At 32.8% G+C, this 27,252-nt stretch overlaps 1 protein-coding gene and 1 long non-coding RNA gene across 2 annotated transcripts; one reads left to right on the forward strand and one right to left on the reverse strand.

Annotated features, from left to right (window-relative positions):
* The first annotated feature begins 873 nt into the window (after positions 1–873).
* On the forward strand, positions 874–23,870 carry LOC134271479 (peroxisomal acyl-coenzyme A oxidase 1-like). Its single transcript, XM_062753673.1, has 14 exons — positions 874–1,009; positions 6,448–6,610; positions 6,705–6,865; positions 7,318–7,425; positions 8,391–8,510; positions 8,689–8,804; positions 8,950–9,119; positions 9,499–9,661; positions 14,951–15,141; positions 15,262–15,414; positions 15,522–15,627; positions 22,720–22,866; positions 23,066–23,272; positions 23,445–23,870. Exons 1-14 carry the CDS (start codon positions 883–885, stop codon positions 23,520–23,522), a joined length of 2,010 nt encoding a protein of 669 aa, XP_062609657.1. The 5' UTR covers positions 874–882; the 3' UTR covers positions 23,523–23,870.
* Positions 17,465–20,269, reverse strand: LOC134271480 (uncharacterized). The gene is made up of 4 exons (XR_009993028.1): positions 20,129–20,269; positions 19,742–19,846; positions 19,262–19,425; positions 17,465–18,063 (listed from the first exon to the last, which is right to left on the reverse strand). It is a non-coding gene; the product is annotated as an uncharacterized LOC134271480 (long non-coding RNA).
* Positions 23,871–27,252: the final 3,382 nt, after the last annotated feature.

Below are 27,252 nucleotides of genomic sequence, written 5' to 3' on the forward strand. Positions count from 1 at the left end.
ACAAAATTTTTCTATCTTTTCAAAGAATACATAAGCTTAAGTAGCTATTTCTTACTGACTCTGTAGCTTATTATGCTATTGATTTTTATGTTCCTCAGCACAATTTGTTAATTGTTAGACTGACAGATAATTTTTTCTATTAAATACCAATTTATATAGGTATATAGTACTGCAGTGTTGCCCCAATATTGCTGCAGCAAAACCTGAAATAATACATGTACTGCAATTGCTTTGCAGCAATATTGCCGCAACACCTTTCTGGGAATATTGCCACAAATCTAATTTACATACGAAAAACGATATTGCCGCGATATTGCTGCAATGTATTGCCAGAATGTTTGCCAGAAGATGTTGCCAGAAGGTGAGTATTTTGGTAAGGGTAATTTTAGGACTCCCATTTCAAAAGCAGTTGGCATTTTGTGATATTGACGTATATGTATGTGTACTCTATGTATACATGACAGAGAAATGAACCAGTATGATTATCATGATTATATGGGAGGTCACGGTTCTAAACATGTACATGTATCCATCAAGTTTACACAACGAAATGGAAATCATAATTGAAGTACGATTTGCGTTCATAATCTCTATTTAAATAGAAGTGATACTGACTGAGGCGTCGTCAAGGTTTTAAATTAAGTTAGACATCTGTACCACAGGCACCTGACGTTACAGTGTACTTATTTTTTCTTTTAATAAAAAAAATATACCCTTACCTTATAATAAACGGTTTATTATAAGGTAAGGGTATATTTTTTATTAAAAGAAAAATAAGTAACGTCAGGTGCCTGTGATCTGAACGTAAGATTTGTAGGGAGTTCAAGAAGTAGTGACACGACCTATTCTATGTAAGAGTTAACTATTATCGACTCTCCAAAGATGGCGACCATGGAAGGAGTAAATTCGGATCTTGCAAAAGAAAGAAAAAATGCTTCTTTTGACGTTGAACAACTTACAAATTTTATATATAGAGGTCCTGAGAAGGTGAAAAGAAGAAGATATTTACGTAAGATTTTTGTCGACAGCTCAAATTTTTTTCAGGTTATTTTTAAGAACATTTTAATGTTTTGGACTTTGAACCTACACTCCTGTATACATGTAGCCAGAATCATAAGTTATTTCTATCGTACTTCTGTTGTTGTTTGTCATTGCTTGTATAGAATATATTTCACATTTCGTATTTTTATCCGAAATACCTCATGTATATAATTTCTTTACTTCATTTTACAAAATTCACATACACAGGCACTTGGATACACAGGTACTTAGGTCTTGGTTTATAAATAAGGTATGAGGGTGATCAAAAAGTTTGCAAACTATCTCTCTATTTACAAAACCACAATTCAGATCAGAATGAAATTTGGCACACATAGAGTCATACACATGTCCATGATGTTCTATAAATAGTATATGTAAGGCCAGATAAAATTAATCTTTAGATTCTCATCCCCGCCCGCCCCTCTCAAAATGCCCCGCCCCGATGTTTTTTATTTTGATTTTTGTGAGTTAATAAAAGTATTTTCATGTATTTTTAAACAGCAAGAATTTGGGTCAAAGTTTGAGAGTTATCTCCCGTCTGTATTAATAGTCGCGTGCCGCTATTTATGGCAAAAGAACCATGTGGAGAATGGAGAAAAATCGGCAATAAAAGCAGTTTAAATATATGTAAGGAAAAGATAATTTGTCAGTATAGAGAAGGCATAGAAGAAAAAATAGCATAAACACATCTAGATACCATCACTGGTATGACCTAGTTTTAGAGAGATTTTGTAATAAGTTAAAATAGACGAAAATGACACCTGGTCAAGTTATACATGTACCGATCTCCAGCTCTGTGTGGTTTTGCTTTGAAAAAAAAATCGTAGGCAGACATTAGAGAATATTAAGTCAATCTAAGTGCCAAGGAAATATTAAATCTATCAACTGTTCAGGCCTTAGTTTTTCAGTACAATATTTTGTTAGAACATTTGATAGATTTTGCACATTGGCATCGGAAGCAAATTGAAAGTGGGGGGGCTAAGTGTAAAAAAAAATTTTGTACCTCAAAAAACCTGACAAGTAAAAAAAGAGGAAATGTTTATTTCCCAAACACGAAAATCCTATTTGGGGGGGGGGGGGGGGGGGAAGATTCGAACTCCAGTACAAAAAATTTTCTTCCAAACACCACCACTTTCCCCATTTTTAACCTATACTAAGACGTATCTGTGGAAAGTGGAGGGGCTAAACTTACGAAGATATGTTCAATGTCTATACTAAGTATACATTTGGAAAAAAAGTGGGGTGGCTAAGCCCCCCCCTAGCCCCCCCCCCGGTTCCGACGCCTATGTTGCAAATATAACCTATTTTAATGTCGAACCCAACAAGTCTCAAGAACGATAAAATTTTTGAGGAAGGTGGAAATTTATTATATTTTACAGAAAACATAGGGATGTGTTGGTAAAATTAAAAGGTATCTGGGGAAAGGCGATGAGAAGTCATGCACACACATTTTATTTGCTATCCCCACCTCATTTTGTTTAGCATCTGCCGTATAATGTGTACTTGATAATTTGTTAATTAACAATGAATATTTAATTCTTTAAAGCAAGAATCTTCTTTAAATATTTAAAAGAAAAGGAAAAGAATAAGATCTATCCATATTGGCATTATTATATAATATAATGAAAAGAAAAATCTGTACGAAAAGTTCATTTTTTTTTAATACTTACAATTTAACAATTATAAAAAATAAAAAATAAAATCCGCCCACCCGCCCCAATTTTTTAGCAAATTAGGATGAGAATCTAAAGATTAATTTTACCTGGCCTAATGGAACTTTTTGCCTCGTGTTTGTGACGTCACAATGTGAAAATGACGTGATAAGGTAGATCACTTGTGACAAAAAATGGTTGACTCAGTCGTATTCGAGAAACGAATGACTGTAAAGTTAAAGTGCAGAAGTTTATTGATTGAATGTTTAAGTGAAGGAAGGGAGTTGTTTAAAAATGATATTTGTTCTGTTGCCAAGTGAAAGCAAAAACGGAGAGACTTGTCCTTTGTTAAGCAATTTGATATGAAAGATCGCCAACATACAGTTAAAAAAATAGATAAATAACTTTACAATAATATAATTATTAAATCCCTAAAATATCGTTCACCTTAGACTTTAAACATATCAGATATGATAAATTGAAGGCACCCATACTTTATCCACATGAAATAAACAACGCTCAAAAGACGAGATCTTGGGTTTTGATGGTCATTCTGCAAAAGGATATCATTATCCACCCATACAATTGCCGAGATTAGGCCATTTCTGACAAATGCACTGTTTCTGTTGTAAAAAATAACTAGCATCATGAGCATAGTAAGAAATATATGAGTCGGGAAAAATTTTAAGCCTCTTTGACAGAACGCCACGAAGCATGTCACGTGACCGCCTATATCATGTGGTCCACACATGGGCAGAATGATTGCAGATATGCATTAAAATCGGAGAGGACTACTTTGAAAATTTTTCAACACTGAAAACTTATATCATTTCTTTATTGGAAGTTTTTCAGTTAGTTTGTGAACTTTTTGATCACCCTCTTAGTCTTACATGCATATTTATAAACCAAGACCCAAGTACCTGTTTGGTTTATAAATATCTCTTGATTTAGCTCTTTAGTTTAAATTGATTCAGCTGCATAGCTTTATTAAACTATTCAGAAAAGCTATTTAGCTATTTTATCACATTTTTAGCTCACCTGAGCCGAAGGCTCAAGTGAGCTTTTCTGATCACATTTTGTCCGTCGTCTGTCCGTCCGTCTGTCTATCTAGCTGTCTGTCTGTCCGTCTGTCTGTATGTAAATTTTTCACATTTCTCAACTTCTTCTCAAGAACCACTGGGCCAATTTTGACCAAACTTTGTACAAAGCTAGCTGCAGATCTGTAGCTCTCCAGAAAAAAATTATTGATAGACCTGAGAGCTACAGCGCCACCCATTGAAAAAACTGTATATTTATTGCGCACAAAAAAATGCGCTCAGTTCTCAATTTATTTCTCCATGTTTTTAATGCTGTAATCTCAAAATATTACTAACCGTGTGTTCCTAACATAAAGTTGACTCTTTCCACAACAAAACATTCCTCATAATTATTGTTAACTAGTCCTCCTGGCCCTGATATTGCAACAGCGGACATTTCGCTTAGTTATGCTGCCATTTTGGTTTCAAAGATAATTCGGTCCAATATGCTTCGTTCAGATGTCAACTACGAGAGAACTTGCTAGAGGAGAGAGTAATTTTTTGAAATCTTCCATTTTTTGCAATTGAGGTAAGAATTTGGAAAAATTAATCAAGAAACGAGCGAACTTTTTTATGCGCAACAAATATACAATTTTTTCAATGGGTGGCACTGTAGCTATCAATATATATTTTTTCGGCGAACCACAGATCTGCAGCTAGTACAAAGCATCCTTGGGTGAAGGAGAATTTAAATTGTTAAAATGAAGTGCCAAGTCCCATCACAAGGGGAGATAATCAAGAAAAGACAAAAATAGGGTAGGGTCATTAAAAAATCTTCTCAAGAACCACTGAGCCAGAAAAGCTGAAACGTATAAGGAAGCATCCTGGGGTAGTGTAGATTCTAAATTGTTCAAATCATGACCCCGGGGATAGGGTGGGGCCACAATGGGGAATCAAAGTTTAACATAAAAATATATACGAAATATCTTTGAAAATCTTCTTGGTGAATCAAAGCATCTTGTGGTAGTGTAGATTTCAAATTGTCTAAATTATGATCAGTGGGGTAGGGTGGGGTCACAATATGTATTAGGCCATAATAAATAAATTGCTAGATTCTCATCTGATTTTTTTTAAAAATCGAGGCGGGTGGGCAGCTTTTATTTTATATTTTTTATTTTTTCAAATTTTGTAGATTTTTTATTGACCTGGTCAATCAGTGTAATTTTATCTACAATACCCGAATAAAAGTCATAGTAAAGGTTCAGTCATCTCTAACTTCACATCATCACCAATCTTTTTCAACCAATGACCCTTGTTTAAAATATATACGCATGTATTACAGCAATTACCATCTTTTCACCTGTCAAAATCATGTCGACTTCGTGGGATTTAAAACGAAAGTAGAATGGTAGATGAATACCGATCTCGATCACAATTAAGATGAAGAAAAACAGAAATAAAAAAAAATCGAGGTGGGGGTATAAAATCGGGGCGGGCGGGGATGAGAATCTAGGAATATTTTTATTATTACAAGGGGCAAATCTGGTAAAGAATGGAATGGTCAAAGCTTCTCGGGTGAGCGATGTGGCCCATGGGCCTCTTGTTCTTAAATGTGTTATTTTCTCAGCATGTACAAAAAGTATTTCAATCTCTAATGAAAAAGGGATTCTGCACATGTTTTTAAAACATTATGCCCTATTCCTATATTTGATTTGTTAAGAGAACAGCAGATTTATAATATCATAGGCATATTCCTTTTGAGTGATTATGAAATTTTAAGAAGCAGGAAGGACAAAGTCAACCTAGAAGTGTAGTGTATATAGAGAATTGGCAGGGATATGAGGCTGCCAAGTTTGCCCCTATTGTTCAGGCCTAATTTCCGATTAGAGCCCAGGATGGGAAAGGGGAGGGGGCAAAGCAACTAAAATCTTCAGTTCTAGACTCTACTAATTATTCCAGTCATTCCCTTCTTTCCTAATCTTTCATAGCACGTGAAATATCAAAATTGTAGAACAGCCTGGAAAACTTAGATATTTCAGACTACCAGTATTCTTTCAAGAAATCATGCTTTTTCGTGATGACTATTAGCTGCAGAACTGTAGCTCATCGAAAAATAGATATTGACAGACCGGAGAGCTACAGTGCCACCCATTGAAAAAACTGTATATTTATTGCGCACAAAAGAGTGCGCTCAGTTGTGGATTAATTCTTTCAAATTCTTACCTCAATTGCTAAAGAGCTTGATTTTTTAAAATTCTTTACTTCTCTATCAAATACTTTGGTAGTTGACATCTGCACGAAGTGCGTTTGACCAAATTATCTTGCAAACCAAACTGGCAGTATAAATAGGCGAACTTTTCGATCATTTCAATATCAGGGCCAGGAGGGCTATTAACAACAACTATGTTGAGGAAACAGTGAAAGAATATGTTAGGATCACATGGTTAGGAATATTTTGAGATGACAGCTTTAAAAATATGGAGAAATAAATATAGAAACAGCGCACTTTTTTTTGCGCAATAGATATATAGTTTTTTCAGTGGGTGGCACTGTAGCTCTCCGGTCTGTCAATATATATTTTTTGGAGAGCTACAGTTCTGCAGCTAGATAACTATTAATTTAGTTAAAAAGGGTCTGTTTCTTTAAATAGACAGATAATTTGGTAAATGTAATGTATGTGTTTCTCCTATACCAGTCAAATCATACATTTATTTACATTTTAATTATTTTATTTTTAGATAACTTGGCCATAAAAGATCCTGAGTTTAAAAAAGCTAAGCCCTGGGCATTCCAGACTAGAGAGGAACAGTATGAGATTGCCTTGTGCAAATTTCTTTACATCAATAAAAAAATGAAAGAGCATGGAATTACAGAGCCGGCTGATAGATTCTACTATCAAGAGTATGTACCTGTTTATGAATTTGGAGTCTCATTTTGATAAACTTCTCATTAAAATAAAAAGCATACATAACTTAATTGTTCTATTTTTACACAGAGCTGTGGCCTCACATGAAAACAGTCCAATTGGTCTTCACACAGTGATGTTTATTCCCACCATAGAAAAACAGGCAACGAAAGAACAGCGAGAAAGATGGCTGCCACTAGCAGAAAGCCTAAAAATGATCGGAACGTATGCTCAAACAGAAATGGGCCATGGTAAGATGCTCCACAGATTGTGCAATCATATCTCTCATCATTGCAATGTGTATATAAAGAGTTTTGAATTACTAGTAACCTATTTATTAACAAATACATGTACTGTAACTGTTAATTTTTTTTAGCATGGGTTTATATCATTTAATACTTGTTATCAACTGCATGATTTTACATTTAGTGTAATTTTCTTTATGAAATTCATTAGAATCTACAACATTCAGTACCTTATATAACAAAAAAAACCTTGTTACTGTGTGGTAGAATACACTGTAGGAACTATATGCATTTTCAATACTCCTATAGCAGCACATGTCCATGCTTACAAATTATTGACGCATCCCGCTAACGTGTGGTACTCAATTTGTCAAAACAGTCAGGTGCTATTATAGGACCAACAACATCCAAAAACAACAATTCAATGCTTATAAATATATCAAACTCTGTTTACACAGGGACATTCATAAGAGGGTTAGAGACAACCTCAACATATGATCCAAAGACCAAGGAATTTGTCCTCAACTCGCCCACTATAACCTCAATGAAATACTGGCCAGGAAATTGTATGTATATAGACTAACATAGATAAAAATATTTGTACATGTATTTTAGTCATGTAAGGCACAGACTTGCAGATTTGGGAAACACACGATATATACTGTCAATAGTGTCTATATTGCAGAATTACAGTTGAAATAGAGTTATAGACATCCCAATTAAACCATTGTAAACTGACATTTCATTAGAGGTTGACAGTGGTTTTACGAAGGTTGTCTTTTTCAACTGTTACCCTCCAATACATGCACTATTTATCATCCCCTCCCAAAGGAGTTGGAGGGAATATAGTAACACAATTGTTTGTGTGTTTTGATGTGGGGGATTGAGTTAATGATGTATGAAATGTCGAATGCTGCTTTGATTAAAAAAAATATATATAGGCTCTTTCGGAGGGAATGCTCCACTTTGCGGTGCCCTTGATTTATGATGCTGAATTTCAGATCGAGAAATATAAAGCTAAAATTTCCACTTGTACGGGATTGATTCATGGATCTAAACCAATCAGATTTTAGTATTTATTATGAAAGCATAATACCAGTTAGTTAAAATGCATGTAAATATGCAAAAATAAGGGTTATTACGGTACCATATGAACAGAATTTTTAGCTAGGATTTAATTTTGACGTTATTATCGAGGATGCTGAGATAGCTAGATTGAATATTGCTAAAAATTAATTGTGTTTCATTTGCAATAATTTATTAAGTGAGCATTTTGAAATTGCTAAAATTGCATTTGCTAAAAATAAAATACCAATTTTTAAGGTGAAATCACTTAATTTGCATCTCTTTAAAATTTCCACTTGTAATTATGTTTGTTATACAAGTTCATGGTAAGGCTTTTATGTATGTTTCTGGTATCATTACTATATATTTTTAAAAAGATAGATAAACCCTATATATATGTATGCATAAAGATGTTTAGAAATTATGACAGATGACTCTCATATTCCTGACTTAAAATTTGTTTCAGTGGGAAAGACCACAAACCATTGCCTTGTTATGGCACAGCTCTACACTCAAGGAAAAAACTGTGGAATACACATGTTCATGGTGCAGATACGGGACCTGGAAACACATATGCCTTTGCCAGGTTTGATAAAAATTGTTTGTTTTTAAAATGAGTATTGATTGTCTTCTTGCTTTCAAAGCACAAATTATCAAAGTGATATTAATAACCAGAACATAGTTCCTGGTACAGCTAATACTATTATTGCTCTAAATGAAATAGAATCTTGTTTATATAAGCATTATGGAAACGCTTTCTGTAGGTATAGAAGTTGGTGACATTGGTCCAAAGTTTGGATATGGTACGAATGACAATGGATACTTAAGACTGAACAGTGTTAGAATACCCAGAGAAAACATGCTCATGAGATACTCCAAGGTATATCACTCTACTCCAAGGTATATTATATCACTCTACGGTTATAAAATAATAGTGAACAATGTTACTAGCCATTAATCTGACCTACCGGTATACTTGTATTAAGTTCAGTGCTTTAAGTGATATTTGGCTTTCTTTTGGCCAGGTACTAGAGGATGGGACTTTTGTAAAACCCCCGAATGCTAAGATTGCCTATGGATCCATGGTGCTGGTGAGAGCGGCCATTGTTACTGATGCCTCACGTGCCCTGGGCCAGGCCTGTGTGATCTCCATTAGATACAGCGCTGTCAGACGACAAACAGAGGTCTCCCCAGGGTATGTTAAAGTTTACAATAGGTATACCCATAAAAAAATGCATTATTTATCAGATAATTTGTTATTCTTTTAAATTTTTTAAGGTAACTAATAGATATTCTCATTTACAGTTTGTCAGTTTGATTTAATACCTATTGAATCTTAGGTTACTGAGTACCTATGGTATCTTCACTCAGTCATAATGAAATACAACCAAGAGAAACCTTCAACTTTTTTTTCTACAGATCTGTTAATTGTTTTTATATCTTTGTCCTCAATTCATTATCTGTGATTATTTAATAGCTTGATTATTCAATAGCATGATCATCATTTTGATTAATTGAAGATCAACATTTGTACACTGTATGATACAATGGCTCTTTTTCTTATTTTTTCTCAGAGGTGAAGAAGCACAGATTTTAGACTATCAAACTCAGCAGTACAAGTTATTCCCCTTACTTGCCACTTCTTACGCTATGTATTTTGCTGGGAGGTTTATGTATGATTTCTATCTGAAAGCTACAGCAGAAATTGAAGCTGGAAACTTAGAGTCCATGCCTCAGGTAATTTTAAATATTCATTCAAAAAAAAACTTTGGGAAAAAAAAAAATTGGTGCACATGAATTTTCACATGAGAAAAAAATTGTTGATTATTAATTTCTTGGATTCTTCACACTGAAAACTTATATTACAGATATTTTGTTTAATTCCCTTATCTCATAAAAGCAATTAGATATGTGAAAATACATGACTGCCACTATGCAGGCATTCTCAAACACAGTAAAACACGGTTATATGGGTCCGGGAGTGCCAGAGATGGACGATTTTGCTTAGTTTTATATGTAACTTGTCCGTTAATATCTGTTAAGTACCTAAAATATTTTAAAGTAATGGGTAGTGAAAATCACTTTGCATCAGTTTATTATAAGCATGTTTGCTATAAGCCTGTTTTACTGTAGTGTACTCTGCATTCTTTTTAAGGTCTTCCGTCTTCACGGAAGACCTTCTAGTGATTCTACTGTTTCTTATTAAGGTCTTCCCTATTCACGGAAGACCTTATAGTTATTCTATTGTTTCTTATTAAGGTCTTCCGTCTCCAACGGAAGACCTTATTGTTTTCGTTCGGTTTCTTTTTCCCTATTATTATTATTATTATTTTTTTTCTTACCGATTTTGTGCACGCGATTTCTCAAAAACGGCTGGACCGATTCTCACCAAATTTTCAGATCTGATAGATATTAATCTGAACCTTGTCGGAAATTTTTCGTAAGTACGTCGTCACTTCCGGTCGTGAGATATGGACGATTTACTGATTTTTAGAGGGTCAGCTTGTCCTGAGATGTCCTCCTAAACGACTTAAGATATCGACTTGAGATTTTCAGTGAAGGTAGAGGAAGGATAGTAGATGTGACATTTTGCATATAGAGCTTTCCAGGTAAGAAGGCATCGACGCTCGCCTGGGATCGAAAAATAGCCTCATGCTCATCTCGCAAAAATTGACACGTTTTCTTTTATATCTTTTTACCTGTTAATATTTTGTTAAGACATATATAATAAAAAATGTGCAATATAGTAAGACCTTTCATTTGATATCAAGTAAACGGGGTTAGTCCTTCAAATTAGGGGCATAGAGGGGCCAAAAGTCTCTCGTCTTTAACTTTTTTGTTTTTCAATATTTTCAAATGATATTAGTATAGTTGATAGAAACATTTCTTTTTAGGCTGAATATATAATTCGTTTGTAAATTTATAAATTCAAACTCGAGATATTAACATTCAAAAATCTGAAGCGGGAACTAAATGGCGGCGGTCTCTGTCAATTCCGACATTTCGCAATAGCGGTTAACAGAGGCAGCCGAGCGTTTGCTTGAACGGAAGTAACATAAGGAGCAATAAAATGTGTAGGGATACTTGGATTGTCACGTCGTAGGTTCGTTGCAATTCTGTGTCAAACTACATTCACAATCCAAGGTCTCCTTACAAGTTTTCTTTAATTGGTTTTGGTTGTTTCTCAAAGTAGAAAAAAGAAAAGAATTAATGTGCAAATTAAGTAGGCATTGATGATATTATCTCAATCAAAAGGATTTATTCAAAAGAGAAAAGGCATGATTCCATGATGTTTTATCAAAGATCATAGTCAAAGTCATATCTCATCTTATCGAAAATTGGGACGGAAGACCTACTCGTTGCTTGCAACGAGATCGCATCTAGTTATTCCAACGGAAAATTATTATTCTTATTTTTTCCCCAAATTATTTTGTGCACGCGATTTCTCAGCAATTTTGTCAGTGGATTTCGATGAAATTTTCAGAAATTATGCGCATTAATATGAACTTGATACACTTTGGAGGAAATTTGAAAATTCGCTTCTAGTGCTAAGTTATGTCCATTTTCCTGATTTTAAATTGCAATTTTGTCGCCCCTTTCTCTCGAAAATGGCTAAAGATATGAATTGGAGACTTATTGGAGACAATAGCTCATGACTTTCTGGTTTGCAGAATCACCTTTTTATGTGTCGTCAGTACTTCCGGTCGTTGTGAGCTGCGAATTAAAAAAAATCGTATTTTCTAACTTTTTTGTTTTAATATTTTTCATTTATTTTTGGAATGCTTATAGAAACCCTTCACATAAGGCTTACTATATAATTTGTTTGAAAATTGATAAATCTAAACTCTAGATATTAGCATTCAAAAATCTGAAGCGGGTCCAAAATGGCTAAATGGTTAGCGCTTGTGAACTGCGACATTTCGTGTGCAATAGGGGTTTACGGATTTTTTCCGCTCGATTTTTCGATAATTTTTAATTTGAACGATGGTAGCATATGGATAAATGAATTTTTGTAAAAGGAATACTTGGATTGTGACATCTTAATTATTTTCATTTAGCATATCTCCAAACTTTCGTCTTCTATAATTGGTTTTGGCTGGCTCCCAAACCTTTATTTGATAAAAGAAAAGACTAAATGTGCAAATGAAATCCGATACTTAATATCTTTTGTGCACCTCGGAAAAATTTATCTTAACGATCAATATAGATACAATTTTTAAGTAATAGTTTATAAGAAACAATATCGATGGATATAGTAAGTATTGAACAAAAGTAACCAATGTTTTGCTCATGCACACTTGTGTCATATTAAACTAAATAGAAAAGACAAACAACAAAGAAATCCTTTTTTTTTGTCAAAAAGTTGAATGAAGTTTATATATAAAATTCTTGTCTCAAATATCTGAGGGGCCAAAAGTTTTTGAACATAAATGGTTTTATAATTCCTCGACCTTTGTAGGGCGACACTTGTTTTTCTTAACGATTTGCAACATATTCAACCTTTTCATGAAAGTTTAACTAACCGGGATAGTTCAATAAGGGGATAAACAGAAAATCTAAAGAAAAATGTTAAAAATCATAGCATTTTTGTAAATTCACTGATTTAGTGGTGGACCCTAAATACCTTTATACTACATGGAATGTGTAAATGTGTTTAATATACTTTTCATAAGCCCTTTCATTTGAAATTTAAGCTATAAGAACGCTTTTTAATTCAAATTTTTTACATTACAAAAGGAAAAACATTCACACCCATATTATTTTGGAACATTAAAAAAAAAGGCGCTAATATTTACTTTTATGCGTTTGATGCAAAATTTTTAACTGCCAATTGATCTTCAGAAAATTTGATAAAAATCAAGACAGATGTAATGTGCAGAAGTATATACAAATGTTACTTTTAACGATATGTGGTCCCAATAGCGTAATAGTAAGCGAGTTGGATATTCACGCTGGCGAACGAGATCTCAATTCCCTTAGTTTCCATAAAAAGTTTAATTCACCTTTTTTTCGATTTTGCGGGGTTTTTTTCAGACGGAAGACCTTATAGTGATTCCTGCTTCGTTGCTTCCGCAACGAGTTTCTTTTCTAGTTATTATTATTATTATTATTCTTATTTTTTTCCCCAAAATTTTGTGCACGCGATTTCTCGAAAACTATTCAGTAGTTTTCTGTGAAAATTTCAGGAATTATGCGTCATTATATGAAGTTGTGGCATGAATAGGAAAATTTGGAATACTCACCTTTGGTTCCAAGTTATTGACACTTTTCTGATTTTAAAATGCAATTTTGTCCCCCCTTTTTTTCGAAAATGGTTTAAGATATTAACTGGAGACTTGTAAAAGATTATAGATGATGACTTTTAGATGTGACGAATCACCTTTTCGTGTGTCGTCGGTACTTCCGGTTGCTACCGGAAGCGAAATTAAAAAGTCCGTATTTTCTAACTTTTTTGTTTTTCATTATTTCTTTGATTTTAAGAATGTTAATAGAGACCCTTCTTATTATGCTTACTATATAATTTGTTTGAATATTGATAAATCCAAACTCTAGAAATTAACATTCAAAAATCTGAAGTGGGTCCAAAATGGCGGCTGTCTCTGTCAACTCCGACATTTCGCAATAGGGGTTTACGGAGGCAGCAGAGCGTTTGCTTGAACGAAAGTAAAATAAGGATAAAAGAAGTGTAAAGGAATACTAGGATTGTCACGTCGTTGTTACGTTGCAAACGTGTGTCAAACTATGTTTTAATCCATGGTGGTTTCAAACGTCTTCTATAATTGGTTTTGGCTGGTTCTCAAAGTAGAAAAAGAAAAGACTAAATGTGCATATGAAATACGATACCTAGTATCTTTTACTTTTGGCGGAAAAACAGATTTTAAACCAGTTATAAGTAATAGTTTTTAAGAAACATATATACCGGTAGTAAGTATTAAACGTAACCACCGTTTTCCTAATGCACACTTGAATTAAACAAATAGAAAAGACAGAAATAAGAAAACCATATCTAAAAAGATAAATTAATGGAGTTTATATCATCATTCTTGTCTCAATGATCTCATTCAATTTATTAAACATAAATGGTATCTGATTCCTTGACTGTCGTAGGGCGACACGCTTTTCGGCGAAGCAATTCAAGCTGTACATGAAAGTTTAAGTAATCGGGATATTTCATTATAGGGATAAACAGCAAAAGAAAAATCAGTTGAAAATTATAGCAGTTTCACTGATTTAGTGCTACTTATCTATATACGATATGGAATGTGTAAATGCGTTAAATATACTTTCTAAACAATGAAATTTAAGCTATACGGACATTTTTTTTTTATTTCCATTGAAACTATCACACCTATTTAATAGAACATTCCAAAGAAAAAGGCTCGAAGATTTCTTCGATTCGTTTGACGCAAAATTATGAATAGTGACCCACCTTTCATTATTCTAAGACAGATGTACTGTTGCAGAAGTATATAAATGTATATTTAAAGCTGTGGTCTCAATAGCGTACATGTAATAGTCAGCGCATTGGATTTTTGCGCTGGCGACCCGGGTTCAATCCCCTTTGTTTCCATAAAAAGTTATATCACTTTTCAGCTCGATTTTGCGGGTTTTTTCCAGAATTGGACGGAAGACCTCTCGTTGCTCGCAACGAGTTTCTTTTCTAGTTTTTTTAATGATCCCCCCCCCCCCTTTTTTTGAGAGATCTGAACTACAAATTAAGGTTTATTAATTTACTTGAGAGTAAGTTGAAAACTGTAAACAAAACTACAAAACTATTTCAGATGTAATCATATTGTTTAATTCAATTTTGCATTGCTTAATCTTTTTCATCTACATACTTATACATGAAAGACCTTTTTGTTTTAAATCTCAATTCTACTTATTTACGGTGGCAAATATCAGTTAGATAGTAAGATTATTTTTGAAAAAAGAGTGTCAGAATTGAGATTTCAAAACAATTTTTAAAAAATTTCATTAAAAATAAATGTAAAATCATATACATAATCAGACAACTTGATTTTTCAGCTCCACGCCATTTCGGCGGGACTGAAGGCCTTCAGCTCCTGGACGTGTTCGGCGGGGGTGGAGACATGTCGTCTGTGTTGTGGGGGGCATGGCTACTCCCACGCCAGCGGTCTGCCTAAGATTTATATAGACTGTGTTCCTGGCTGTACTTATGAAGGGGAAAACAATGTCATGATGCTCCAAGTGGCCAGGTAAAAAATCAGTAAGAAATCTTGGTTACTTTTAGGACATATTCTCTTGTATGATGTATATGTTGTGTGTACAGTCATGTGCACATTGTTTTGTAATTAGCATCTATTTTTTATTGGAAGGTTTTTGATGAAGATGTATGGGAAAATGCAAAATGGAGAATCACTGCCAAGTTTTATGCAGTATTTAGGCACTGACCTCAATAAGAGGTCATGCATGACTGAGGAAGTGGCCCTGAAATGTTTAGTATTGGCTTATGAAAACAGAGCAGCAAGGTAATTCTGGTCTTCTAGTAAGGAAGAAAAGTAGTTGGCTAATATGATAAAAAAACATCGTCGCAGAAGTATATTATATATTAGTGTCAGTCTTCTTGGACTTGTAGAACAGTAAGAGATGCAGCTGTCAACATGCAGAACTTGGTACAGTCTGGGAAATCTCCAGTGGAGGCCTGGAATGGATCTACAGTAATGCTGACATGGGCAGCTACAGTAAGTACCTAAGAAAGACAGGTGTATTGGTTTCAGCTTCAGCAATGTACACTCTCAATAAGTTTAATAATATTTATCAAGGGCAATGCTTCAGCTGTTGAAAGAAGCACTTAATTGTATGATCAGTTTTTATACGCCTGTCTTAAGACGGGACATATGTTATAGGCTTCTTGTCCATCCTGCTGTCCATCTGACCGCCTGTCTAGCTGTCCAAATGCTAGCTTTTCTTCTGTCTGGCTCATAACTTTAATACTAGAAGGCCTAGTGTTATCAAACTTTGTCAGCTGATACATCTTGGGTAGAATGTGTGTTGTGCACAAAAAAATAGGTCACTTTACCCTTTAATTAAGAAGTTATAGCCAAATATGGAAAAATCCTTTCCGGCCCATAACTAGAGAACTGTTAGACTTAGAATCATCAAACTTGGCCTGTTTATGCATCTTAGGTAGAAGGTGTGTTTTGACCTATTTCAAGGTCAGAAAGAAGTAGTTGTTGAATTTAAATGAAATTTTTTTTAAATAAGTGTCTTTTTACTCTTCATTTACACATCCCCAAAAATGTAAGAGTATTGCACTATCCTTATTAAAAAAGTGTTAAATCAAGAAATACTTATTTTTTCAGCATATACTTGACAGCAGTCTTTAACAAATATAATGTATGTTAGAAAAATTCCAATGCTCCCATGAGTGTAATTATCAAGCACTGGTCAAGAAGAATTTTGATACATGTAACAGAAAATTGCATGTCAAATTAGAGAGAAATTACTGAGTCTAGTGTGAGGAGCTAACTGGTAGAGCATCTCTGATCAAGCAGGTGTTATCTATATCCCTTGGGAATTGGGCAAATGGGTCAGCCTGTTGGATTAAAAATAGCTCTTGTTGGCTAGTCTTAGCATTTTAACCCTTTCTCTACCGGCACATTTTAGGTGATTTTGTAGACAGTTTGACATGACATTATTAAATTATTTCCAACTTTTTTATTCAAGGAGAAAGCTAGCTATATTGCATACCATTTTGTAGGGAATGTCTTAGAGATGATATTTTATGACTAGTCAGATACTCAACAACTGACCTTATTAGTAAAAATGGAGGTCAAAGGTCAATTAAGTGCAAAATTTTATGGAATTTTTTAATACTTTTAATCTTCAAGCTAAATATTTACTATGATGTATACTGAAATAGGAAATTTTGGATATACTCACAAAAGAACATGATACTGAACTACATGAAACATATAAACTTTTTTTTCAATTCTGCATATAACTACTTAAAAGCGGTTGCTTAGCAACCCAGAATTTTTTAATTTTCGGGCAAGAATTTTCGTTTATTACTCATCCTAGACACATTAATGCATCCCAGCACATATAAAAGTTAGATATGAGGTCATAAAATTATAAGGGACGAACAGCAGATAAATTGTCTTAAAGTTTGACCTCATTAGAACTATTTTTAGGAGGTCAAAGGTCAAATAAGTGCAAAAGTTTCATCAATTTTTTTCAACACTTTTCAATACTCTTGCCATAATTTTACACAATGGATGCTGAAATGGAAAATTCTGAATATACTCTCAAGAAGGGATCAGAACTGCAATATCCATGCATCATTTTAGTTTAAATATCTATTTAATGACCTCTAAGTGGTTGCTAAGCAACAACATTTTAAAGTTTTTTGGCTATATACATGTTTGTTATTTCACATTCTGGACACATTCTAGACACTTTTTGTATATTTCATGATATTGTATAGGCCATAAAGATGAAAGAACATTTTTGTATTAAAAATTGACCTTGACACTCTTGCTTCTAAGGGGGTCAAGGTTATATCAGTACAGAATCCTGCTTTAAATTGTAAGTAAATATCAATTTTGAAATGCTTCAATCATGGATCAATCATCTTATAGTTGACGTAATAAAAAATGGCGAACAACAAAATTTGCAAGCAAAGAATTCTGTTCTGCTTCTTATAAACCCCTAGAAAAACATGCATACAATCTTTTTGTTAAACAAAAAAATCCATTCTCTTGATGCCATTAAAAATAATCTTTATTTACATGGATTTAATCTAACAAGAAAAAATAAACTAAATGATTTCATTACAAAATTTTTCTGGTATAACAGAGCTTAAGGGGTACAATAAAGACTTGACATGTTATCTTGGAGGAAAAATAATAATAATAGATAGCATTGGCAATATTTAACGCAAAACTGTTTAGTCAATAAGTTGAAAATGTGACGTTTAAATCCAAATATAAATCCAGAAATTTTGCAAGATGAATTCCAAATCAGACTGAAATCTTCCACAAAATGTTGAAGAGCACTTTCACTTTGTGTCCACTATTCTTTTATAAACTGTCATTTCTCTGTAAGACTGGAGGAAATTCTTTGGCTTGTCCAAGACATTATTATTTGCTGTCAAGTACAAGTGATCAGCTTCTATCCTGTAACAGATTTAAATATTTTGAAACAGGTACATGTCATTGTGTATATGAATTTACATTTATAAATAAAATTAAGAATGCTAAAATTACTATATTTATTTGATTTTCCCTTTAAAATTAAAATTGTATTTATTATATGATTCAAGAAGTTAAATGATATTGTTAAGTCAATGTATCAGGACTGATAATTCAACAACCTTGTAGTAAACCATCATGGTAAAATTACTGAACTAAAACAAATAGCATATTTGGCAATCTGACTAAAGCCAGACCTCTGTTTATGCTATCGCAACATATAAAAAAAAATCTGGCAGTGGATTGAAGATCTAATTTTAATTAGATTGCTACGAAAACCATGAAGGGGTATTTTTCAAAAAAGTAAAAAATGAGATCTCGAATTAGACAATCCAATCTTACGGATTACTAAGTCGCCCCCTTGATTCATAATTTGAGATCTCAAATTACATACCGGTAATTCTTTTTCACAGATTAATAATTTGAGATATAGATTTGTTACAATGTCAGTCTTATGATTTTGGCAATCTGTGCTCTTGAATTTCATTACATATATGTACAGATACATCCATCCATTTTAATCAATTAGTGCGTTCTATTTATTTTGTTTCAGCAACCATTCGTTTCCAACCTCTTTCATAACTAACTCAACGTATATTTATTTTAGAAATATTATGATTACACAGAACCCATATTCACTTTTACTATTTAGGACTTTCAATTATTCTTATAATACACGTGACACAAAAACCTCTAAGATTTTTTGTTGTACAAATATCAGTACTAGCATATGGATTTAAAAATGTTCATGTATTTTTCTCATTTTGGACCGTAATATGTAATGAAAGGTAGGATGTAAAATACTACAATACTCGGTATTATATTCTTTAAACATGTATTACCATATTCGATATGTACAGAAAAATAATTTTAATGAAATCACGGGAAGGGTTTACATTCCGAGGGAACGAATCATTTAAACTAAGAGAATGAATTATACAATCTGAGATAACGGATTGTGTAATTTGAGGGAACGAATTGATAATCTGTGAGAATGAATTGGCAATTTGTTATAACAGATTGTCAATCCGAGAAAACGGATTGTATAAATCAAGAACTAGGTTTTAAATTTTATAATTTTTTTAAATTCTATGTCCCTTCATGGCTTTCATAGATTGCATACCTGTATGGCTGCCAGGGTTGTAAAAAGAAAGGAGACAATTGACTGCAAATGTTACTTCAGGGCAAAATTCCTGGGGCAAGGCTGTTCGTGAGGATGGGAGTGTTGATAAACCATCCAGTGAGTTTGACCACCCATGTATATGGTGTACGATAATTGGAAAGTGTCTGAAAAATTGAGAAAATGGAAATTCTAACCACATACTTTATGCAGATTAGAAATACAACAGCAGTCTATAAAAACAGCTTGTTCCATATCTCGGTATTCATTCAAATAGATATTACGTGTTTAAATAATGTGTTTGTATGAATAATCAAGCATCATATGTATTTTGTTTTTCAAACACTTATTTTTCAAAATATAAATCAAATGTTTATAAACTTGTATGAATGCAATATCATGAGAATGACACAAATATAAATTGACTTTATTTTTTGAAATTTTAGAAATACAGAAATTTTCAATACCAAAACAAAAATTTACCTGTTCATTGGTGTCCTTACATATTAATTGGCCTTCGTGGTTTATGGTGGGCTGAACAAGTGGGTATTCACAGATGAAAGTATTGTTGCATCTGGTGCTGGCACCCTAAAAAGTCAATGTGAAAGTGGTACATGTACTCACTGGTACACACATACTGAAAACAATTAATAAACTATCCATTATTATGGCAACTTTGATTTTACTTTGAACTTACGAGTGATTGTCAAAAGCATCAAAGTTCAAAAGCAACACAAAACTGGCTGAACAGTACGAAATACGCACAGTGAAACATGAAGATCTAGTACATGTGTACATTTAGTTTTCTTTATAACGTGAACTAATGCGTTTTAAACTTAAACTATTCAGTCAATATACAAGTATTCTCACCTGCTAATACCAAAGGCATGTCCGTATTATTTGATTCATTGATGTGATGGTCTTCGTCGTGAAATAATCATGAAAATTGACGTTCAGATTTCGGATCACCATCATGTTTACACCACAGCGGAAACACGTGGTTATTTCAATTCGTATCAACTCATACAGTGATTAGTCGTATTTATTTATAAGTGCGAGTTTTTGTATTGTTAAATTTCGTGCCAATATAGATTTAACGTTAATTAAATTGCAAACTAAGTATACAGTATAACAAGATACAACAATATTAAAAATCTGATTTTTTTGATTTTTTTCAGTTAAGATCGACATTTAGGGAATCTACAATATTTATCAACATTGTATATCACTACATGAAATATACATCATTACATGTAGATGGATAAATTAACATTTCACTTCACAAAAGGCAGAACGATAGTATATATTTGTTTTTTGAAATCTATTTTTTGTATTATGCATTTATTTCAGTAAAAAATGTATTTAAATGGTCAAAAAAGTCTTATAAAAGAATTTGTTGTTTCGTAAGACGCAACAATATCGACCTTGACGTTATGTATATATTGACCGATTTTTCCATAAAATCTATGCGAAGGTCACAAATTCAAATTATCGTAATTAGGAAAATACTGAGCGTAAGAAGGCCTGTAAGGGCTCGTTGGAAAGGAAATTTTCTCTACTTTTACTAGCTTTATTTTGTTTTCCCTATTTCAACACAGAAATAAACGTAAAACTGAGCTTTGTTTAAACATTACGAATAAAATCGAGAAAAAACACATCAGTGCAAGAAATTCTTGATTTTAAAATATACTTTAAAGTAATAACAATAATTCTTACATATTTTATAAGCAGAGAAAATATGCTTAAGAATATACCATATTTATTTAAAAAGTTAATCAGGAAAAAAATGTCAATCGTCTGGAAAATCGGCAATTGCTTTGGAAAATTACGCCATTTCCAAAAAGTCACGTTTGTCTTCAAAACGTAAAATAGATTAAATACCGGTTATCAAGACATAATCTTTTTAGATATTTTAAAATTAGAGAAAATTTCCAAAAAGATGATATATAGTTTATATACCTTCATGCTACCATAAAATAGATACGTAGATCTTATTTTTGCGAAGTCGTGTTTTAACGCGCCACCGGTCAGTTTGACCGGTACGGAAGTGAAGGGGTTAATTGATATTGCATAATAAAGAACTGCGAAAGATAGTATTGTTCTCCCGCCTACCTCCAAGTCAATTTTCAAAAGTTAACATGTTTGATAAATTTTTAATTTTTTTTATAGATAATTATATGGATTTTCATAAAACATTACTTATTTGGGAAAACAAAGAGAGATAACTCTAAAATTTTGGTAAAACTTGTGTTTTTCACTATAGAAATCAACGGAAAATGGAAAATATTTTTAAAACATCCCCCGTGACACAAAAATTCCTTTTTACAGGTTATATGGACCGTTATTTTACCAATTCATACCAAAGCTTTTTATGTGACAAGGGGGGGGGGGGGACATATGTTTATTGACAAAAAAAGATAAAAATATTTATTTCCACCATTTTCAAAGCGATTTAAAACTGAAACATTATATTTTTTTGACATATTCATGTTTTTTTATTTGTCTAAGACACAAGAAAATATATTAGGAACATTTTATCATATCCAAGACTATTTCATAATATGGTGATGCCTGAAACTCCGATTTCAATGGAAAATATCATTCTACCCCCCTTTTTTCAAGAGCTAGAATTATGTATAATTTACTGTTTAGCGCTGGTATCAAGACAATTCATCAATTATCATTGAACTGTTCTTTGTATTAAACAAATATTTTATGGCCAAATTGCTTTTGATTTTGAATTAAATGGTTCCAAAATGTAGGCGGGAATCAGAGTTAGCGTGCGTATTTCTTAATCTGATATTATAGATATTAAATCTAAAAAAAAGATCACAGAGTATTTTATATGTTTTAAAAATCAAATGTTTTATGGTAGATAGAGCAGATTGGTTCATTTCTTGGTAGTAATGAGTAGCAAAAATATTCAGTCAAAGATAAATTAATGAGTTCAATGTAGGAAGGCTAGCTGTCTCAATCATTTCTTTAGAGCATCTGTGACCAAGAGTCTTTTCTGTATCCCTTGGGATATTAGACAGAAGAAATGTTGGTCAGTTTATAGCATAATTCATTTGATGACCAGCCTTTTATTTTCAAAATCAATTGGGTATAGATTAAGTTGTTAAGACTAATTTTATATTGTTTAATATGATGGGCATTTGACAAAGGTCTTAACACAACTAGGATAGAAATCTATCAATGTAATATTTGTCATAAATAATTGGGTATTAATGCTTATACAACAGGGAATGATAAACAAATATTTTAAGGAATGGAAAAATCATGGAAATCTTAGAATCAAGGTTGACATGATTTTCTTGCACTCTAAACTAAAAAAAATAATTGTAATTTTTTTGACAGGCGTATCCTGCTGTGGCGTGGCACTTTATTTTTATCTACATTGGTTTGTAATTTGCGTGTAAAGTCATTTGCTCAATTAAAATTTTTTTTTTGTTTCCTTTAAGGCCCATTGCCATGCCTTTGTTGTGAAACATTTTGTTGAGACGATAACTGATTCCAAGATGGATGCCAAAGTGAGGCCAGCTCTGACTGGTTTGTGTAAGCTGTATGCCGTTCATGGAATTGTGGAGAACCTGGGTGGATTTATTCAGGTCTGTACAAATTTCAAAATTTTTAAAGATTGATCAAAATATTCCATGATCAAGGGAAACATTTTCTTTAAAAGTTGATAAATTTAAAGACATAGCTGTCACAGTGATAAATTTTGGAATTTAATGCTTGCTGGGTAATGTGCTTGTATGGAAGATAAAGCAACTGTAAATTATATTTGTATGCTCTTTAATTTTCAAGGATGGATTCTTTGATTCCAATCAAGTAAGCTTCCTGCAGAAGAAGTTGATGGCATTGCTGGCTGAGATCAGACCCAATGCTGTAGCGTTTGTGGATGCATTCGATTATCCAGACGAGGTGCTCCAGAGCTGTTTGGGACGATATGATGGTCAGGTCTATCAGGCTCTGTATGACTATGCCAAAAGCTCTCCACTCAATGAAAAGGAGGTAAAAACAAGTATTTGTACAAACCCCTCACATAATATCATATTATTTAGATATATTCAGATTTCTGGTAGAATATTTTTGTAAGTATGCATATGAGTCGGTACACAGGTGTCTAAAGCTACACATACAATGTATAACTCTTCTGCTATAAATGATTTTTCCTTCTTTTCAGGTTCTTGATTCCTACCACAAATACATCAAACCTGCTCAACAAGGAAATGGAGCCATTTATCAAGTTTCTAAGTTATAAGATTCTGTTATATTCTAATACTTATAAAACTGAACATTTGGATCAGTTACATTCCATACATCTGTTTACTGATGTGTTTTATTGAGTTTCATGTAAAATGAATACATGTGAAATGAGTACAAAATTCTTTATGGAGTTTTTTTTTATCAGTTAGACTGTGATTAAAAATCAATATTTGTGTCAATATGAACAGGTGCAATAGTTAATGTTTTGAAATGTGCTTGTTGTAATCTGAATTTTATGCAGATGAATATGATTTGATATAGTCTTACATGTACATTATGGAGTTATATTCAGATTTATTTCGAATTATCATATTTAATTATTCTCATGATCATATTTAATTATTTATTTAATTATTTATATATTTATGTTATATTATTAATAATTGTTAAAACATTGTAAAATATTGATCTCCTTTTAGTGTTCATTGTCAAATAAAATCCAAAAAATGACATGGGCAAAATTGTTAGCCTTTTCCCTGAGTGTAGAGCACAGAATTAATAAGTTGGACTCGTATGTAAAAGAGTGCATACATCTGCCTCTTTTAATGTCAGAAGTGTTCTGTTTGCTCATGAAAGAATTTTAAAAATTATGAATTTGAATTAGCTGTGATACTTGTGTATTTATCTCTTATATTGTTCAATGAAGGTCTTTTAAAATAAATGACATCTTTTTATTACAGACTGAAATGTGTTCAACTGTAAAGTTGTAAGAAGTCTTTGTTTCTATAGTAGACAAATATGATACCTGTAAGAATTATGATATTATATATATGGTATATAAAAAATGTGTTCTCTAGTTTGTTGCTGGTGTTTGATTCATTTTTTAAATCATTTGTATGGGAGTTGAAATTTGGAGTTTGGGTTTTGTACTGCTAGATTCATAGTATAACCAAGGTCTTTGTTCTGAATCCTTGTGTTTGACATCTGTATTCACAATAGTTAAGTAAATAGGTTTACCCTTACCAAGTTATTTGAAATCGTAGCTTCTTATCATCAATTTATTATGTTTTCTTTATCATAATACAGTTTTAGTGTGTTATTTTTATGTGCCTGAATCGATAGATTGGGGCGTATATATTTGTGGTATTATCTGTGTTGTTGTCTGTTGTCAACATTAACGTTCACCATAACTTTTGAACCATGAGAGATAGAGACTTCGTATTTGGTATGCATACTCCACTAATTAAGCACTTTCAAATGACACCAAGGTTAATGACCTTGTGACTGTGACTGTGATAAGAGATGGATACTTCGTATTTGGTATGCATACTCCACTAATCAAGTTCTTTCAAATGACACCTGACACCAAGGACAATGATCGTGTGACCTTGACTGTGACCCGTATGCTAAAAATTGCCTTTTCGAACTTTGTTGCCGCCAGGCGCATATTGTTTCACAAACACATCTTGTTAAACTATTAGTATTGTGTAGATATTCAGCAGTATAGTATAGTTTTGTCTTCAGCAGAGAGTAAAGATATTTCAGTTATTTAAGGAATGACTCTAATTCTTGGCCAGATTATCGAGTATAATATGGTTTGGGTCAGTTTACGCTTTATAATCCGCGAAGCGGATTATAAAAAAGCGTAAACTGACCCAAACCATATTATACTCGATAATCTGGCCAAGAATTAGATTCATTCCTTATAATTTAATTTTAAAATAATTAAACAACTGGGGATGTAAAATTGTGTTGTTTTTATTAGTTCAAATTTACCGCGCAATAATACAACCATAGTAACGGAAGTGATGGGAAGCAAGGGGAGGTAAAAACTGATACATAGATCTAGCAGCCATGATGCTTGTTTACATGAGGTAAGATCGAGCAACTGTTTGAAGTTAAAGGTACATTCATTAAATCTGGAATTTTTCATGAATCCGAAGGACTGGAAATGAGGGGATTGATGGATACAGATGATTCAGCTGGTTGTCAAGGGGGTGTGTCCCCATACCAAACCAGATTATACAAAATGTTATGCGTTCCTTTTTGGAAATCAACCAATGAGAGACAAGAATACAAACAGAATTAAATTATTAACAGATATAAACATTTGAGTCGGTAAAATGTCAGTTGTATTTGTCGTTGTAAATTATTTCTACTTTGACAGCAAGTTGAGATTGATGAAAAGCTTTAGAAAAGGATGATCTACATTTTAATTATAAATTATTCATTTTTTTTAATAACTTCTTTTGAAGGACCTAAGAAAGAAAAAAAAAAAAAAATTACATACGAGTATGAAAAAAAAAACACGGAAAAAGTACAGATCATGACACTGTTCAAAATGTACGTATAAAACGAAATTCCTTGAAACAGTAATGCAGAATGGACAAATACACAAGAAAGAAACGAAAATATATAAACCAATTATTTATTTTCAAAGTATGTTTCTGTACATTACACGAGTTTAAACCCAGAGAAAGTCATTTTTACATATTGATTGCTTTCCATGTAGTTTCCCCCATAAGTGACACCGACTCGTGTGTTGACAATATCACCTTTCTTCAAATTCAGAATGGTCATTGTAGATGCAGAGGCCCTGTCATTATGATCCATAGCATCAGCCCACCCTATATCTTTGACAGTATTGTTTTGTACAATTTCCACTGAGCAATGAGATTTGTCAATTGCTGTTGTAGAGGAGTGAAATACATAGACCCCACTCTCGGGAGCAGTAAATTTCCCGGACCTGGCATCATATCCGTTTCCAATGTTGGTCTCAACACGGTCATAGACAAATATTTACATCCACTGAATATTTTCTCCTTTATTTCTTAAGAAACCCCATTGCGTTCATCACTGCATAAACTACAGTAGGCAGGTCGCCTGTACAGATTTCTTAATCAGTGGCTGTTCCATCAATGAAACGTATAAAGACGTTCGCATCATTAATACAATAATTAATCTTTTTAATCCTACTTTAATTGATTATTAAAACGATATAAATATAAACAATAAAATGCTTTCTTTGTTTGTTGTTACTGGAATGAACGGTCGCAGCTATTGCAGAAAAAATTTACATAACCCGCTTACGCGGGTTATGTATTTTTTTCTTGTAATAGCTGTCTTCCGTTCATTCCAATAACAACAAACAAAGAAAGCATTTTATTGTTTAAATGTTTTGTGTTTGGAAAATGTTTTGACCATGACACTTCTCGACATGTAGGCATAAAATGCAACTCCTTGCAATAAGAAATATACAAATCAACATTGGTTCATTATAATTGTGTAAACAATCTTTATTCGTAATCCAACTTTTATTTTATAAGAATGTAGAATATTTTTCTAACTCGTGTACTTTTAATATATAATACAATATATAAATTGTGTGAACAGTATTTTTGGTTTAAAAAATGGAAGTGGTAACTATAGTGCAATATACAATCATTTAATTAACAAAAAATGTGTTATAAATTGTTTGTCATACCAGTAAGTCGACTTTCTTTCCGTTGTTCACAGAGGCTGCATTTGGGGTATATTCGATTAAGCGACACGGGTTACACGAGTCACTAGAGTTGTAAATAAAACAACTTATCTTCGACACGGGTGATCAACTCGTGTTACACGAGTATACTCCCCAGTTTACCTGGAGTAACAGGTAAAAGAAATGGCGGGAAGTGAAGACGCATTGTTAATGCGAAAACTGTTTCTGCATAAATTTGTCAGTGTTTGTATTAGAAATTTACAACGTTTATAAAAATGTCTGCATTATAATTTTGACTTCCCTT

The sequence above is a fragment of the Saccostrea cucullata genome, unplaced genomic scaffold (assembly GCF_032062105.1).
Source record: "Saccostrea cucullata isolate Sc308-1 unplaced genomic scaffold, CSIRO_AGI_Scuc_v1 ctg8526, whole genome shotgun sequence".
Lineage (NCBI taxonomy): Eukaryota > Metazoa > Mollusca > Bivalvia > Ostreida > Ostreidae > Saccostrea > Saccostrea cuccullata.